This window comes from Microcaecilia unicolor, chromosome 3 (assembly GCF_901765095.1).
Source record: "Microcaecilia unicolor chromosome 3, aMicUni1.1, whole genome shotgun sequence".
In the NCBI taxonomy this organism is placed as follows: Eukaryota; Metazoa; Chordata; class Amphibia; order Gymnophiona; family Siphonopidae; genus Microcaecilia; species Microcaecilia unicolor.
In genome coordinates this window covers 342,554,385-342,571,858 of record NC_044033.1, presented here as the reverse complement: position 1 = coordinate 342,571,858, position 17,474 = coordinate 342,554,385, and the positions used below count along the sequence as shown (strand labels likewise).

The following is a 17,474-nucleotide window of genomic DNA, read 5'->3' as shown; positions in this document are numbered from 1 at the left end:
TGCGGTCCTGCCGCCAAACGGGCGGCGGTAGAGGAGACTTTGCACAGTCTGTGCCAGATAGGGGCTGTGACCCCGGTGCCTCCCGCCGAACAAGGTCTAGGCCGCTACTCCATTTACTTTGTGGCGCCACAAAAAGGCGGGTCTTTTCGCCCGATCCTGGACTTAAAAGAGCTAAACAAGTCCTTAAGAGTGCGGCATTTTCACATGGAAACCCTGCGCTCCATCATTGCGACGGTACAGCCAGGAGAGTTTCTCACGTCTCTGGACCTGAAAGAAGCTTACTTGCACATTCCAATTTGGCCCCCACACCAGAGGTTTCTGCGGTTTGCGGTGTTGGGAAAACATTTCCAGTTTCGGGCCTTGCCTTTTGGCCTCGCCACAGCTCCCCGAACCTTCTCCAAGGTAATGGTGGTAGTAGCTGCCTTTCTCAGGCGAGAGGGTATCCGGGTTCACCCGTACCTAGACGACTGGCTCATCAGAGCAGACTCAGCATCTAGCTACAGCCAGAGTGGTTTCAGTCCTTCAATCTCTGGGCTGGGTCGTCAATATGGCCAAAAGTTACCTGACCCCCTCGCAATCTCTAGAATATTTGGGGGCCAGGTTCGACACAGCCTCGGGCTATGTGTTTCTTCCTGAGCAAAGGCGGTGCAAGCTTCAGAATCAGGTCCGTCTGCTCCTGAGGATACCCCGCCCGCGAGCTTGGGACATTGTCCAGCTGTTGGGATCGATGACGGCCACCTTGGAAGTGGTGCCATGGGCAAGAGCGCACCTGAGACCTCTACAGTATTCTCTACTTCAACGATGGTCTCCAGTATCTCAGGATTATCAGTGCAGACTTTCTTGGCTCCCTGCGGCCCGCCTCAGTATGGCGTGGTGGCTCTCGGACAGCATGTTGCGGCAGGGAATGCTGCTGGCGCTCCCCGATTGGTGCCTAGTGGTGACAGATGCCAGCCTGAAGGGCTGGAACGCACATTGCCAGGGGAAGCATGCCCAGGGTCTGTGGATGCCCGACGAGTCGGAGTGGTCTATCAAACGCCTGCAGTTGAAAGCAGTGTTTCTGGTTCTTCTGGCCTTTCAAGTGACCCTGGAAGGATTGGCTGTCCGAGTGATGTTGGACAACACGACAGCAGTGGCCTACATAAATCGACAAGGCAGCACTCAGTGCAGAGCTCTAGCCGCGCAGGCCGAACAAATTTGCCACTGGGCCGAGCTGCATCTACAGTCCCTGTCAGCAGCTCACATTGCAGGTCAGAGCAATGTGCAAGCCGACTATCTAAGCAGGCATCAGATCAATCCAGCGGAGTGGGAACTAGCAGACAATGTATTCCTGCAGATATGTGCCAAATGGGGCAAGCCAGTGATGGATCTTATGGCGACCAGTTCCAATGCCAAAGTCCCGTGCTTCTTCAGCAGATGGAGGGATCCTCGCTCTGCCGGATTGGATGCCTTGGCTCAACCCTGGCCCCTGGGCTTGCTGTATGTCTTCCCTCCGTGGCCCTTGATAGGGCGAGTGCTCCTGCGGATTCGGCTGCATCCAGGAGAAGTGGTGCTCATTGCCCCGGATTGGCCCAGGAGGCCTTGGTATGCGGACCTCTGACAGATGCTGTTGGAGGCTCCCTTTCCGTTACCTCTGGTTCTGCACCTGTTGTCACAGGGTCCGGTGGCCATGGAGGACGCCTGCCGCTTTGGTCTTATGGCATGGCGATTGAGAGGGCGCAATTGAGAGATAAAGGCTACTCAAATAAGGTAATTTCCACTCTTCTGCAGGCCCGTAAGCGCTCCACTTCCGTGGCTTATGCCAGGATTTGGCGCCAGTTTGAAGTCTGGTGTGTTTCAAGAACGCTTTCTCCGTTGCGGGCTCCTGTCTCGCTGATTCTGGACTTTATGCAGGACGGTGTACACAAAGGCTTGGCCTATAATTCCCTGCGGGTGCAAGTGGCAGCATTGGCCTCCCTGCGTGGCAAGGTTGAAGGTGTGTCCTTAGCTGCTCATCCAGATGTGGCACGGTTTCTTAGAGGGGTGCTTCGGCTCCGTTCTCCCGTGCGGGCACCTTGTCCAGCTTGGAACCTGGGGTTAGTATTGAAGGCCCTTCAGGGGGCTCCCTTTGAACCACTTCGTCGTGCTTCAGAGAAAGATTTGACACTGAAGGCCGTCTTTTTAGTGGCCATTACCTCGGCGAGACGGGTGTCAGAGCTCCAGGCGCTGTCTTGTAGAGACCCTTTTCTGCAATTCTCAGAGTCAGGGATCACGGTTCGGACCGTGCCTTCCTTCATGCCTAAGGTGGTTTCAGCGTTTCACCTAAACCAGCCTGTTTTTCTTCCCTCCTTTGTTGAGGAGGAGTTTCCAGATTCATTTGGGCAGTTGCACCTTTTGAATGTGCGCAGGACTCTGTTGCAGTATCTGCGAATTACAAATGCTTTCAGGATCTCTGATCATCTTTTTGTGCTGTTTGCAGGTCCTCGCAGAGGGTCTTCAGCATCTAAAGCCACTATTGCCCGTTGGCACAAAGAAGCTATCTTTTCAGCGTATCTGCTGTCTGGCCGGGCTCCGCCTGAAGCCTTTAAGGCACATTCCACAAGAGCGATTTCCTCTTCCTGGGCGGAAACTGGAGCATTATCTCTTCATGAGATTTGCAGTGCTGCAACATGGGCTTTTAAGCTCTCTTTCGCCCGACATTACAGGATGTGGCTGCCAGAAGGGATGCGCGTTTTGGAGCACAGGTGCTAGCGCGTGGTGTGGCTTGTTCCCACCCTATTTAGGGATTGCTTTGTTACATCCCATACGTAATGGCTTCATCTGCTTGATGACAAGGAAGGGAAATTAGGTTCTTACCATGATAATTTTCTTTCCTTTAGTCATAGCAGATGAAGCCATGAGCCCTCCCTGTATGATCGTCTGTATTGCAGTGATTCTGATTTTAGGTGCTGTTCTTGTTTCCTGAAGTTATATTCCTTCCTTGGGGAGTCAGAAAACAGTCTTCAAGATTCTTGTTACAGTTATAGGAGGATGAGTTTATTCCCTCCAGGAGGATGAGTTCATTCCCTCCTTTTCTGAGTGCATGCCCTTGTTAAGGGGCCATCGTTCGCTGTGAGGAAAGTTCATGTTATTCCCATTGCGGTTTGCCATACTGCTTTGGAAGCTTCAAATACTGAAGAGGCAGTGGAGCTAGCTGGCCATGAGGCACTGTGAAAAGTTGAGTGCTCTCTATCTCCCCCTGCTGGTTGATGGACACAACCCATACGTAATGGCTTCATCTGCTATGACTAAAGGAAAGAAAATTATCATGGTAAGAACCTAATTTTTCCATAAATATAAGGGGCAAAAGTGAGATGTGTACCTGGAATCTTTTATATGAAGTCCACTGCAGTGTCCTCTAGGGTGCCCTGTTGCTCTGCTGGGATGTCTGTGTGGCCAGTCTACTAAGAATGCTGGCTCTTCCTACATCTCACAGGCTTGATTTTATGCGTTTTTCACTTGGACTTTTTTTTGTCAAAAATGGCCCAGGAAATGGTAATTTTTACCGGTTTGAAAATGGTCACGTTTGCTACTCAATTTTTGGATGTTTCCCGAAAAAAGTCCAAAGTAAGATTTTGATGTCATATCGAAAATGCCCCTCCACATCTGCTTACTTAGCCAGTTAGTAGACTGAATACTGTGACTAACCGGTTAACTACCTGCTCTACCCGGACTCTGTCTACAGACCACCCCTACACTAACTGGACAGTATAGGGGTAATTAGTACTGAAATACAGCAGTACTGTTCTGTTGGAGTGAAGGAGTAGCCTAATGGTTAGTGCAGCAAACTTTGATCCTGTGGAACTGGGTTCAATTCCCACTGCAGCTCCTTGTGACTCTAGGCAAGTCACTTAACTCTCCATTGTCCCAGGTACAAATAAGTACCTGTATATAATATGTAAACCACTTTCAATGTAGTTGGAAAAACCACAGAAAGGCAGTATAATAAGTCCCATTCCCTTAAGTGTTATTGAATAGCAGTGATTAGGCAGGCACAAGTGATTTAACTGGGCAGGAGGCTCTTCTGCCTGCTTAAATCACTTTGAACATCAACCCCTAATGCATTTGCATTTACCATTTACGAACAATAGCATAAGTAGGAGTGAAAATAAAGTTCTGCTATTTAAAAGTTTATTTTGGAGTGAAAACATAATGACATCACCCACAGGCAACATATCTGCCATTGTCAGACTGTAAAAATTAATTCAACAATATACTGAATATGACAAGTGTAATTTGATCCCTTGTCAGCTCCATACATGCTTATTCTCACAGGAAAATGATATGATAAGGAAGCCTCATGATTATGCGTGGGGTGCACAACATTATCAGAACAGCCCTGAGCCGTGTTGAGTTATTATGGGGAAAGGGGAAGAAGTTATGGGATTTTAGTGAATGGTAAAAGTAATGAGATGGAAAAAGGAGTGGGTAACAGCGGGAGTGGGTAGTGTTAGGTTAGATAATTTCAATGGATATGATTGGAGGAAAAAGAAGCAAGTTTGGTAGATGGGTGAGGGATTGGAATGTTGAGGCTGGGCAGGGATTCATTCTGTGGGAAGGAGCGGGTGGAGGAAAGTGATGGTTCAGGTTGGTTTTGTGGTCCAACCTTCCCTCCCAAGGGTAGAGTTTTGGGAGGGTGTTTCTGTTAATATTTGAAAGAAAGTTTGAAAGGGTAAGGGCGGGAGGGGGGGGAGGGGGTTTGCAGTTGCAGCTAGGTGCGGGGTTAAAATTGATTGAGGCTGTAAAAGAGAAAGTTTGTTGGAATTGGTTAGGCTCTGTGAAGCCATTTTATGTTTTGGCTCATGTGTGAGACCGCCACAAGATTTTGGGCAAGCTCCTGCGACACCGCAGAGTGGGTGTTGGGGGTATTTTAAAATGAATAAGTAATTGGAAGGGAAGGAACAGCTAGTTCAACAACATCTAAATGTGTGTGTGAAGGGTAGGGAAGAATATTTGATGTTTGTAAATGGTTTAAATGTTTAATAAAGCTGCGGTCAATGTCTTGCCACTATATATTTGGTTTTGTGGTAATTAATTTGTATAGGAGGTGAGAGGGTGAATGTGAGTGACAATGTAAGGTTTAAGTGAGGACACTTACTAAAAACTCTATAATTTTATTGAATGCCAAATTACATCTGCACCATGATTTCGGTTTGCCTGGTACTGTATTGCCACCTAGTGGTATTATTTGAATTTTGCTGCCAGAATGTTAAAGACCTTAGTTCTGTTGTCTCTTTGACATTGTGGTATATATTTGACTCACAAGTAGTGAATGCTTCTTATCTATTTTATTTATTAGGATTTAGTTACTGCCTTTTTGAAGGAATTCACTCTAGGTGGTGTACAGTAAGAATTCTTGATTGAATGCTTACGATTGGCAGCCGAATATAATACTCACAAGGCAAAGGTGACAGATTGTAAGCTCTCTGAGCAGGGCCTGTCCTTTTATGTTAAATTGTACAGCGCTGCGTAACCCTAGTAGCGCTTTAGAAATGTTAAGTAGTAGTAGTAGTAGTACAGAGATCAAACATTTCAAACTTGTGAAAAATTCAACCTTTTTTCTAAATATCACACCTAACAAAGCAGTGATATAGTATTTGGCTTCTCTCAGGGGCAGTGTCTCCAAATTGGTTAGTTTTGTGCATACCATAACAGAAAGAAATCTCACCCCTGAGACAAGGTATGTAGTGCATGATCTCAGTCTCTCAACAGAGAGCTGAAGTACTTATATCTAACCAAAGAGAACTTCCTTCTGCAGATCATAAAATGTTGCATGTATAGGCAACTTATCAAGGTGTAACTGAAAATTCCTTTTAATTTCTGTCACCCAAAATGATGAGAAATGTTTCTGTTTCTTTCTGTCAGGGAAATTTCTCCAAATAGGTTAGTTTTGCACACAGTCGGAAGGTAGTGGAGTACAATACACTGATGGTTCAAACTAACTTCACACCCTATCATCCTATATAATAATTCTCACCACCAACATTCTAATGTGGGACTGCCTGTGTCCATGGCTCCTGGAGTTGCTGAGCTAGGCTCCTTAGCCAGGATGACGTCACTCACAGCTGATTCCAAGGCAAGGGGAGGAGTAGGGAAACACAGGGAGTGTATTTCCCTACTCCTTCCCCTGCCTGGGAATCAGCTGTCAGTGCGCCGCTCCCTGCCACTTCGGAGCAAGTGTCAGGGAGCGGCACATCAAAAAAACTACAAGCGCGGAAACAAAGAACCCCCCCTCGGCGCATCACCCAAGCCCCCACCGGCACATGAAACACACCCCCAAGCACATCAAGCTCCCCCTGCAGCCACCCATGTCCAGCGACTCTTCTCTCCCCTGCCTCCTCCAGCCACCCATGTCCTGTGACCCTCCTCTCCCCCTTCCCCCCTGCAGCCACCCATGTAGTATTCTATAAGTTTTGCGCATGTGAATCCTGACCATGCTGCATCCATGTGGAAACCCACCGTCAAACACACATTCCTCCAGATTCTATATAGTGTGACTTGAGTTGCACGTGCAATTCTGGTTGTATTCTGTATTCCGTTCGCAAATTAATTACCTTAACAAGCCAATCAGCACCGATAATTGGCAATTAACAAGCAATTGACACTGGCTTTAATTAGAATTCAAGCGCATAACTTACTCAGTGTATTCTATGTACACTGTAAATTCTCATGTAAATTCTAGTACCTGCTGTCAAAAGGGGTGTGGCCATGGGCGTGGAATGGGCAGATCGTAGGCATTACTAAAAATTATGTGTGCTGTTATGGAATGCACCTGCTCCATGCCTAACTTAGTTGCTGTCATTTATACCAAGTTTTACTTGGTGTACATTCCTGCGACTAGATTTAGTCACGTGGATGGACCCTAGGCATATTCTATAAATTTAGGCGCAGTTTATAGAATACACCTAGGTTTAATTTTTTTTTGGCATCGATTTTTATGGCATCATACATAGAACCTAGCCCATTATATCAGATATGTATATATTTACAAAATAGCACTTAGGCAAATTTTTGATATTTATAAACATTTATGCACTCATATGCACATATATGCTGGTACAGTATTCTAATTATTTTCATGCTTATTTGGCATATAAATGTTAGCACCTCCTTTATAGAATTTACCTTATGACCAATATTATGATCATTATAATCTGGTTCAATCTACATAAAGAGTTTTTGCTCCCATTACATACATATTGGTTGTGATTACCTGTCATACGCATGCTGGTGTTGTGAAGATTGGCAGCCAGAAAATTGACTCCCATTCCCATAGCCCAAGCTGAGTGAAATTCAATAGCAGTCAAGTGTGGCAGGACATTCATCCATGCTGTTGGGAAGAGGATTGTATCTACGTTCAGTCTGCTCACTAGGGCTACAGCCGGATCATGGAACAGGATGTCAAAACAGATGAAAATGCCAAACTTTCCAAACGGTGAGTCAAAGGTTACAAGCTCTGGCTCAACTGGACGATTAAACTGCTCTTCAGACATAAAGAGGTTATACTGAAAAAAAATTATATCAACAACAATGAATTTAAATTTACTGCAAACCATAAAGATGCAACTATTTTAGAATCTAAGAGGATCTTTTACTAAGCTGCGGTAGAAATCAACTGGTGGTAAACACCAAAACGTCCATAGGAATATAATGGGGTCTCAGCGTTTACTGCCAGCTGATTTCTACTGTGAGCTAAAAATGCTACCATGGCATAGTAAAAGACCCTCTAAGTAAGGCAAATCTGTTGACCATCTCCTTTTCTATATATCTGCACTCACAGTAATTTAGTTCCAAGGTGCTGCTTAGGTAGCTTCTACTAGATCCAAAAACATTCTGGCAACAGATATACAATAACGAATGGACAGCACATATGGACTCCATACACTACCTCTCTGAATGGGACAAAAGATGCAGAAGCATACTAGACGAAATAGCACCCTTACGAAGAAGAACATCACGAAGACATAACTCAATACCATGGTTCAACGCTGAACTGAAAGAACTAAAAACACAAACTAGGAAGCTTGAACAAGTATGGACAAAAAACAAAAATGATCACACACTCAACGCTTGGAAACAAATACAAAGAAAATACAAATGCGCAATAAGACAGACCAAAAGGTCATACTATAAAACTAAAATAGGACCAGACTACAAAGTCACGCAGAAACTATGCTAACTCGTACACAAACTACTAGACACTACCATGGTCACCACAACCAACACAGATACCCCAATGGCAGACCAACTTGCCAAATACTTCAATGAATAAATTGTAAAACTACGTAGCACACTTCCTCAGAACACTACCGATATCGAAAAATTCAACAATGGTATGGACCCAACCTTAGGAGAATACCTAGCGGACCGAACCTGGTCAAACTTCGCTCTCCTCTCGGCCGAAACAATTACCCATGCGATCCACAGGTACTCCAATACTCACTGCAAACTGGACACCTGCCCCAGCTACCTAATAAAATCCGCCCTCGACCGCTTCATAACAGACCTCACATCCCACCTAAACTTCATGCTCCAACAAGGTCTCTTCCCTAAGGAAAATGGTAACATCCTACTCACCCCATACCAAAAGATACCAAGAAAAATACAAATGAACTCACCAATTACCTCCCAGTAACATCTATCCCACTAACAGTCAAACTGATGGAAAGTATGGTAACCAAACAACTTACTGATTACATAAACAAATTCTCAATATTACATGAATCACAATCCGGATTTTCGCCCCCTCCACAGCACCGAAACAGTACTAACTACCCTCCTGGCCAAATTCAAGCATGAAATAGCAACAGGCAAAAGCATACTTCTCCTCCAATTTGACATGTCTAGTGCATTCGACATGGTAAACCATAATATACTATTAAGACTCCAAGACTACTTTGGGATTGGTGGAAACATACTCAGCTGTATCAAGGGTTTCCTAACCATCAGAACATACCAAGTGAAATTCAACTCAAACACATCACCATCATGGAAAGCAGATTGTGGAATACCACAAGGATCACCACTATCACCGAGCCTCTTCAACCTAATGATGACCCCACTAGCAAAGTCCTTATCCACCCAAGGTCTCAACCCATTCATCTATGCAGATGACGTTACAATATACATTCCTTTCAAACATGACCTGACAGAAATCACCAATGAAATCAAGCTCAGCTTGAATTCCATGAACTCAGGGGCAAATGCATTCCAACTAAAACTCAACACAGAAAAAAACACATTGCCTCATCCTCTCATCCCAACACAACACGAACAAACCCACAAATTTAAATACCCCAGATTACACCCTCCCTATCTCAGATAGCCTGAAAATCCTCGGGGTTACTATCGACCGTAACCTCACACTCGAGAGCCAAGTGAACTCAACAACCAAGAAAATGTTCCACTCAATGTGGAAACTCAAACACGTGAAACCATTGTTCCTGAGGGAAACATTCTGCAACCTAATACAATGAATGGTACTAAGCCATGCTGACTACTGCAATGGAATCTATGCAGGATGTAAACAGCAGCTCATAAAGAAACTTCAAACCGCTCAAAACACAGCAACCAGACTTATATTTGGAAAAACGTGATTCAAAGAACGTATTGCTTTCAAGATCTGCACCCTAGTCCATAAAATTATTTATGGCGAAGCCCTGGGATACATGACCGACCTCATAGACCTACCAACCAGAAATACAGTCATATCAACACGTACATACTTAAATCTTCACTACCCAAGCTGTAAAGGACTCAAATACAAATCAACTTATGCATCCAGCTTCTCCTACATAAGCACACAACTGTGGAATGCATTACCAAAAGCTGTGAAAACAAAGTACGACCATCTCAACTTCTGGAAACGACTAAAGACCAACCTGTTTGAAAAGGCTTACCCTACCGACCCAAATTAAGTGCCTGAACCCTGCAACACAATGTAACTAAAGCTCATAATGAACACTATGGGGCTCATTTTCAAAGCACTTAGGCTTACAAAGTTCCATAGGGCTCCTTTTACTAAGTGGCAGTAAGCCCAACGTGGGCTTACAGCTCACTATACAGGAAGCACCGCTGGGCTACCACAGCAGCCCAGCGGTACTTCCCTCCTCTAATGCGTCATCATTTGCACACTACAAAAATGTATTTATTTTGTAGCACCGGGGTGTACCTGGCAGTAATCGGGCAGTGCCGTGCACTGCCTGGTTACTGCTGGGTTAACATGGGAGCCCTTACCACCACCTCAATGGATGGCGGTAAGGGCTCTTCCCCAAAATGGCCGAGCGGTAAGTGCTTTACTTGCCACATGGCCATTTCCTGCAGGAAAGATAGACTTCCCTTTCACCAGCTGCAGTAAAAGGGGACCTCGGCACACGTGCAAACACCAGCGCTGGTCCCCTTTTTCCATAGCTTGGTAAAAGGGGCCCTTAGATTGAAAACTCCAGTTTTAAAATCACAAATAGAAAGAATTGCTTCCCCATCTTACCACATTACATTTAATGGAAAATGAAATAAATGATAGAATGAAATAAATGAAATACCTGGTAAAGAAAATGAATAAAAAAAAAAAAGCAGGAAAAAGGAAATATAATGAAATACTGAAATGATTTTTTTTATTAACAATTTTATGGAATCTTATTTCTGTACGTAAACTAGTACCTTACATTTAAATGCCATAGAAAATTACCCTCAGCATTATGTATTCATGAGGGGACAGTAAAGATCATTACAAATCAATATTAAAGTGCATTCTTAATGCTGTTTATTAAATAGGCCTGATACAGACAGAAAAACAGATGGATAAACAGTAATACAGCAATTTTCCTACCCATGTTCTGCATTATATAACATTCTCTCTTACCTTGTGGTACCGTGCAATCAATTTCCCATCAGAATCAAAGACAATGGCAGTATTGTACTGATAATAGCTATTACTGGGACACCTGGGATCATTGGTATTGCATGATTTTTTGTCTCCCATGTTTGCAACTACATATATATGGTTGTTCTTTGCCATACAACTGAGCCTTTCCTGGACTGGTGCCTGACCAAACCTAATGTATTGTGATTTAAAAAAAAAAAAAGAATTAAAAGTGCTTTATCAGTTCAGAACTTGAATTCTAAACTGTTTAAAAGGCTAATTTCAATCAAAGGTTCACAGCTGGAAATGAAATCAACTCAACATAGACACATACAGATTTTTCTAGTAACACAGCCCAGCCATTTCCAAATTACCCTAACACCATGTCAGTAGTTTCATATAGGTAAATATTTCCTTTTTTATTTTCATTTGGTACTGTATGTGCTACACAACATTCAAGCTTCTCCTCTACTTCCTGTTGGCTTCTCCTGGACTCCTCAAGAAAGTCTTCCTTTTGGCTCCTTCCCCATACCTCCTAGACCACCATCAATTAACTGAAGTAGGCATGAGAGGCCTAAGCAGGGTGAAGGGTTTTGTCAGGGAGGGATCCAGAGAAACCAATAGGGTAGGGGCAGGGCTTGAATGCTGCATACCTAATGTATCCTTGAGGAGGTGGTGGGGACACAGACTGCACTTCTAATATACAGTGCCAGCCCTTTTAAGAAGAGCTCTGGAAAGGGTTACCATATGTCCGGTTTTACCCCGGACATGTCCTCTTTTTGAGGACATGGCTGGGCAACTGGGCGAGTTTTGCCAGCCTGCCCGTTTGTCTGGATTTCTGGACAAACGGACAGGCTGGCGGGCGGGCCTAATGGTGTCCTATCTTAGTCCCCTCCCCTTTGCTTACTTTACTGCCCTGGTGGTCTAGTGACCTCTTTGGGGCAGGAAAGAGCCCCTTCTTTCCTGCCCAGAGCACTGCTCTGCATTCTGTTCCCCTTGCAATTCTGAGTGCTGACGGTCCCGGCACCGATTCAAAATGGCCACTGAGAGTTGAAGCAAGGCCGCTTCAACTCTCAGTGGCCATTTTGAATCGGCGCCGGGACCGTCAGCATTGCAAGAGGAACAGAATGTAGGGCAGCACTCCGGGCAGGAAAGAGGGGGCTCTTTCCTGCCCCGAAGAGGTCACTAGACCACCAGGGCAGTAGAGTAAGGTAAGGGGAGGGGAGGATAGGACACCCTTAGAGAGGGTGTGACGGCGGGAAAGGGGTGGGGTGATATGTCATAGGGGCGGGGTGGGGTGTTAAAGGGGGCAGGCGGGGCAGAGCGGGGGTGTGGCGGGGCGGGGCATGTGTCCTTTTTTGGGGGGGGACCAAATATGGTAACCCTAGCTCCGGAGGAGCATCGGACCATGTGTTAGCACAGGGGTGGACATCTTTATACACAGAGAGCCGCATGAAGGTCACTGCTATCTCTGGCAGGCTGAAACATTAGGCAGTGTTGAAACCAGAAATATGCAGAGCTGCATAAAACTTCTGTGATAAATAAATAAATAACTACAAATTCAACTAAAAATGATGGAAACAGTCTACAGTGGCTATTCTGAAAATATTTGCAAAATGCAGTATTTCAAACTGCCAAAACACTGGTTAATGACTTTTTCTGTGTATACATCTCATGGTCTCACAAACCGTATAAAATTCAATGATGAACACAAGAACATAAACGTTGCCATACTGGGACTGACTGAAGGTCTATCAAATCTAGTAACCTGTTTCAAAAAGTGGCCAATCCAAATCACAAGTACCTGGCAAGATCCCAAAACAGTTACTGCCAGGTTAATGCCGGAGCCCTTACCGCCACCTCAATGGGTGTTGGTAAGGACTCTCCCCCAAAATGGCTAAGCAACAAGTTCTTTACTTGCCGCATGGCCATTTCCTGTAGAAAAGTGAGACTTCCCTTTTACCAGCTGCGGTAAAAGGGGGCCTTGGTGTGCATGTAAAACATGCGCCAAAACCAACGCCAGCCCCCTTTTGCCACAGCTTGGTAAAAGGGGCACTTAATTAGCTCACTAATTATTCCCATATCTAGATCGTTTATAAATATGTTAAAAAGCAGCGGTCCCAGCACAGACCCCTGCGGAACCCCACCATCTACCCTTCATTGAGAATACTGACCATTTAATCCTGCTCTCTATTTCATATCTTTTAACCAGTTTTTATCTACAATAGGACATTGCCTCCTATCCCATGACCTTCTAATTCCTCAGGATTCTTTCATGAGGTACTTTGCCAAATGCCTTTTGAAAATCCAGATACACAATATCAACCAGCTCACCTTTATTCTCATGTTTCTTCACCCCTTCAAAGAAATGTAGTAGATTGTTGGTTTTGTCACATTAATCAATGCTTATGTATATGCTCTGTAATTTTATTCTTTTTAATAGTCTCTACCACTTTGCCCAGTACCGACGTCAGGCTCAATGATCTATAATTTCCCGGATCACCTCTGCAACCCTTTTCAAAAATCAGCATTACATTAGCCACCCTCTAATCTTCCAGTACCATGCTTGATTTTAAAGATAAATTACACATTACTAACAATAGTTCTGAAGTTCATGGCCACATTCATCCTGTGGGCTGCTGGTTATCTGCTCCTGTATTAGCAGACTCATAGTTCTGAAAAGTAGAGTAACTCAGCTTGTGAGGTTGATCACAAGTTATGTTATTCCTTTACCACAAGAGTACAATTTTGCCACAGTTTAGTAACTTCCCCCTTTAGAAATGTATTGGCCAGTTAGATACAATTGTCAATTACTGTGCCAGCAATGGAAATTGAACTCTTGACCTCTTTTGATGTTACACAGTGCCATAACACTTTGAGCAGCTTTTCCCGCACAGGATGCTTTAAAATTAAGCCTCCTCACCTTTGGTTTCTTTTAATTTGTGCTCCATTTAAACGATTCTTTTAATTATTTGAAACATGTTATGCACACAGATTTTAATGATTAACTCTTAGGTACTGTAGTAATGTCATCCTACCAATCTTGTTAGCCCACTGTGATTGTGACATGCATGATAAAATATTTATTTTCATAGCGATTACACATGAAATATTTTTACAATGTTTTATATTTAAACAATTTATATTAATGCAGTCATATCTAAAATACACAGTAACCACTTCTCTAGGTAATTAATGCTTATACGTATAAAAATTCTTTAATAGGACAATCCAGACAATTTTTAACAGTTGATAGAAGACGTGATTGTTTTATAGATGAAATTAGATTGAGTTAATCTTTACAGTCATATATTAGCACATTTTTTTATTTTAACTATATTTTAAAGTATTGTATGTATTTATTCATGTACTTTTATATTTTATGAATTTGAGCCCCTAATGTAAGTGGGTTCTCCAAAATTCAACTTGGATATGTAAATCATCTTAATGAGTTTGACTGCACCTTCCTTTGGTGTCCTTTCACTGTCACATGCTAAGGCCACTTTTTCTCTGGCTAGAAAATGGTTGATTTTTCTATTTACCTAATTAATGACCTTGCACTAATGTTGCCATTAGCGTGCATCCATGAACAAAAATTAGGTTGTGAGCACTTACCATCACCTATTTAGTAGGCAGTGCTCATGTGCTAATCCTGTACTAATCAGTTAGCATGCGGGAATACTGATTAGTACAGAAATGCTCACTCTCTACCTCCAGACATGCCCCCTTGGCCAAAAAATAAAAGATATTTAGCATGTGGGTAATGCGCACACATTTGGGACTTACTACAGAACTCCTGAGCACACCCTGCGGTAAGCCCTTTTAAAGCTGCGGTAAGCATGTACTAATGCTTACTGCAGCTCAATAAAAGGACCCCTTTGTCTCCAGTGCCCTCCCTTTAGACACCTCCACCATGTTTTTTTTTTCTAATTTCTCATTTGCTTTCATCTATTGTGTTACGGTGCTAAATTACTACAGGGGTGATTTTATAGCTATGCACATAATGCATAGAAACCAGCTCTGTGGGTGCCTGGGCACCCCCCAATATTCAGCAAACTGTTTGACTTCATCCAGGGAGGAGCAATTTTGATTGGGTTTAGCAGCCCCAATCATTTTGAAAATTTGGCACCTATGCACATGGGTACAAAGTATGTGCAGACTTCTCAGATTTTCAAAATGAAAGTATATATATATATATATATAATTCTGCTTTGAAAACTACCCCAGGCAAGCAAGCTACATCTGTTTTTTTTGAAGTGCACAATTTTCAAAGTTAAATTATGCACAGAGGCTCAAATTTTCAAAAGTATGCTCATAATCAGGATAGCTACGAGGCCAGATCGACTGATCATGTTACACCTTTACTGATGGAATAACATTCGTTGCCTGCTTTTAGGACCCCTTTTACCAAGCTGCGGCAAAAGGGGGCCGGCACTAGCGTCGGTGCATGTTTTACACACGCGCCAAGGCCCCCTTTTACCATAGCTGGTAAAAGGGAAGGTCTCGCTTTCCTGCAAGAAATGGCCACGTGGCAAGTATTTCGGGGGGGGGGAGCCCTTACCTACCATCGAAGTAGTGGTAAAGGTTCCCATGCTAACCTGGCAGTAACCGGGCAGCGTGTAGCACTGCCCGATTACCACTGAGTACAGTCTGGCAATACAAAAATAAATAAATGTTTCTTGTGCCGGAAATGATGGTGCGGGGGGGGGGGGGGGGGGGGGGGAATACCACCAGGCTGCTGCAGTAGCTTGGCGGTACTTCCATTATAGCGAGCAGTAAGCCCACGTGGGCTGACCACTGCTTAGTAAAAGGAGCCCTTAGTCGGCTATGTTTTAAAATACTTATGCTTTACTTATCATGTTTTGTCTACAGGTATTCTGGTGTGTTTGGACACTTTACTGTTGCTGTATCAACCCACTCGCTTGCTACAGTCTTTGCAGGCCCATATACTTGTTATCCCATCACTTTCCACTTCCCTGTGAGTTTTTGAGACAATGTTCCTTTTCTTATTTGGCTCCTAGAAGGTGGAATCTTTGTCTTCCTCTTTTAAGTACAGAACATTCTTTTTGTTAAGTTTAAGGTGTCTAAAGGCCTGGCTATTTGATCAGACTATTTTGGTGGTCCAGGTTTGCCTGTTTGGTTCTGCTGGTGACCTTGTTTTCTGATGCTTGTTTTTGTCTAAGGTGTTGTCTATTGTGCTATTCATTCCTCTCCTTTTGTATCGGTTGGTCTGTTGTCTTCTGCATTTGTCTATCTGTAGGTTGTTTTGATTGCTAGGATATTGTAAACCAGTATGATGTAACGTTTGTTATTTTGAGCGGTATATCAAGAGATGTCTAATATATAAACAGTAAATACATAAATAACTGCAGACTCCATTGTAGTCCTGTTCTTGGGAATGCATATATCAGGCATGCAGTTTAATCATAGCTCTGTTCTGTATCTAAAGCAATGCATTTCCTATGCAAATGCATTAGAAAATTATCCAACTATACCATAATTATTTTTCATAGTTCATACCTTTGGGGATCAGTGCACGGAATCCAGTTGACTTGTGGATCTGGGATATCTTCCAGGTATGGAAAAATAGTTTCTCTTTTGAAATTAAAGCCATAAATTCCATCTTCTGGTGTCACGATTATATGTGCCCCCTATTATACAATAAAATGGATAATCCTGTTCATAGATGCTTTCATGCTACATGACAGTGTTTATAGTCAATAGGCCCACAGAAAGACCTAGAGCCGTAACACAAACATGATAAATTTTGCAAGTGTAATGTGTCTCTATTGTAAAATTGTGAAGCAAAACTTATCTCTTTATATATAGTACTATATATAAAGATAGATATATAAAGATAGATAGATAGATATAATAGCACAAGCCATATGCCCATCTGTCTCTGTCTCTCTGTGCTGCAGGTTGAGCAACGCATCCTACTCGACTGCCTCAAAAACCACACCCTCCACATACTATTTCTCATTCAACATACACCTTACACTCCCCTTTACCTACCACACAGGTTTTACCCCCATCCCTACCACATACCCTTTGTACTCTTACCACCCACCCACCAAATACCCTATATAAGTTTACCCACCTACCACAGAGCCTATATCCTGCAATCTGCCACAAACCACAGACCTTTCCTCACACACCACATAGTCTACAACCCTCCTTATTCACCGCACAGCCTATACTACCCTTCATGTACCACATATCTCCCCTTATCCAGACACAATCCCATAGCACCAAGCATCCCTCTTATAGACATATAGAGGGACATTTTCGAAAGGAACATCCAAGTTCCGATTTGGACGTCCTTACAAAATGGCAAAATCCGTATTTTCGAAACAAGATGGACGTCCATCTTTCGTTTTGAAAATGCCGTCAGGAATGCCCAAATCCTTAAATGTGGACTTCCATAGATTTGGATGTCCCTAGACATGGATTTTCTGACTTTTGGTGATTTTCGAAACCAAAGACGTCCATGTCAAAAACGTCCAAATGCAAGCCACTTGGTCATGGGAGGAGCCAGCATTTCTAGTGCCCTGGTCCCCCTGACATGCCAGGACACCAACCAGGCACCCTAGGGGGC

General features: G+C 43.5%; 1 protein-coding gene across 1 annotated transcript in view; it reads right to left on the bottom strand.

The window, feature by feature from the left end:
* The window catches only part of VNN1 (vanin 1), a 37,124-nt gene that overhangs the window by 13,412 nt on the left and 6,238 nt on the right, over positions 1 to 17,474 (bottom strand). Inside the window, exons 2-4 of the mRNA XM_030198468.1 lie at positions 16,397 to 16,527; positions 10,877 to 11,069; positions 7,229 to 7,520 (exon numbers count right to left, since the gene is read on the bottom strand). Coding sequence (XP_030054328.1) covers positions 7,229 to 7,520; positions 10,877 to 11,069; positions 16,397 to 16,527 — 616 coding nt within the window. The remainder of the gene's footprint in view (positions 1 to 7,228; positions 7,521 to 10,876; positions 11,070 to 16,396; positions 16,528 to 17,474) is intronic.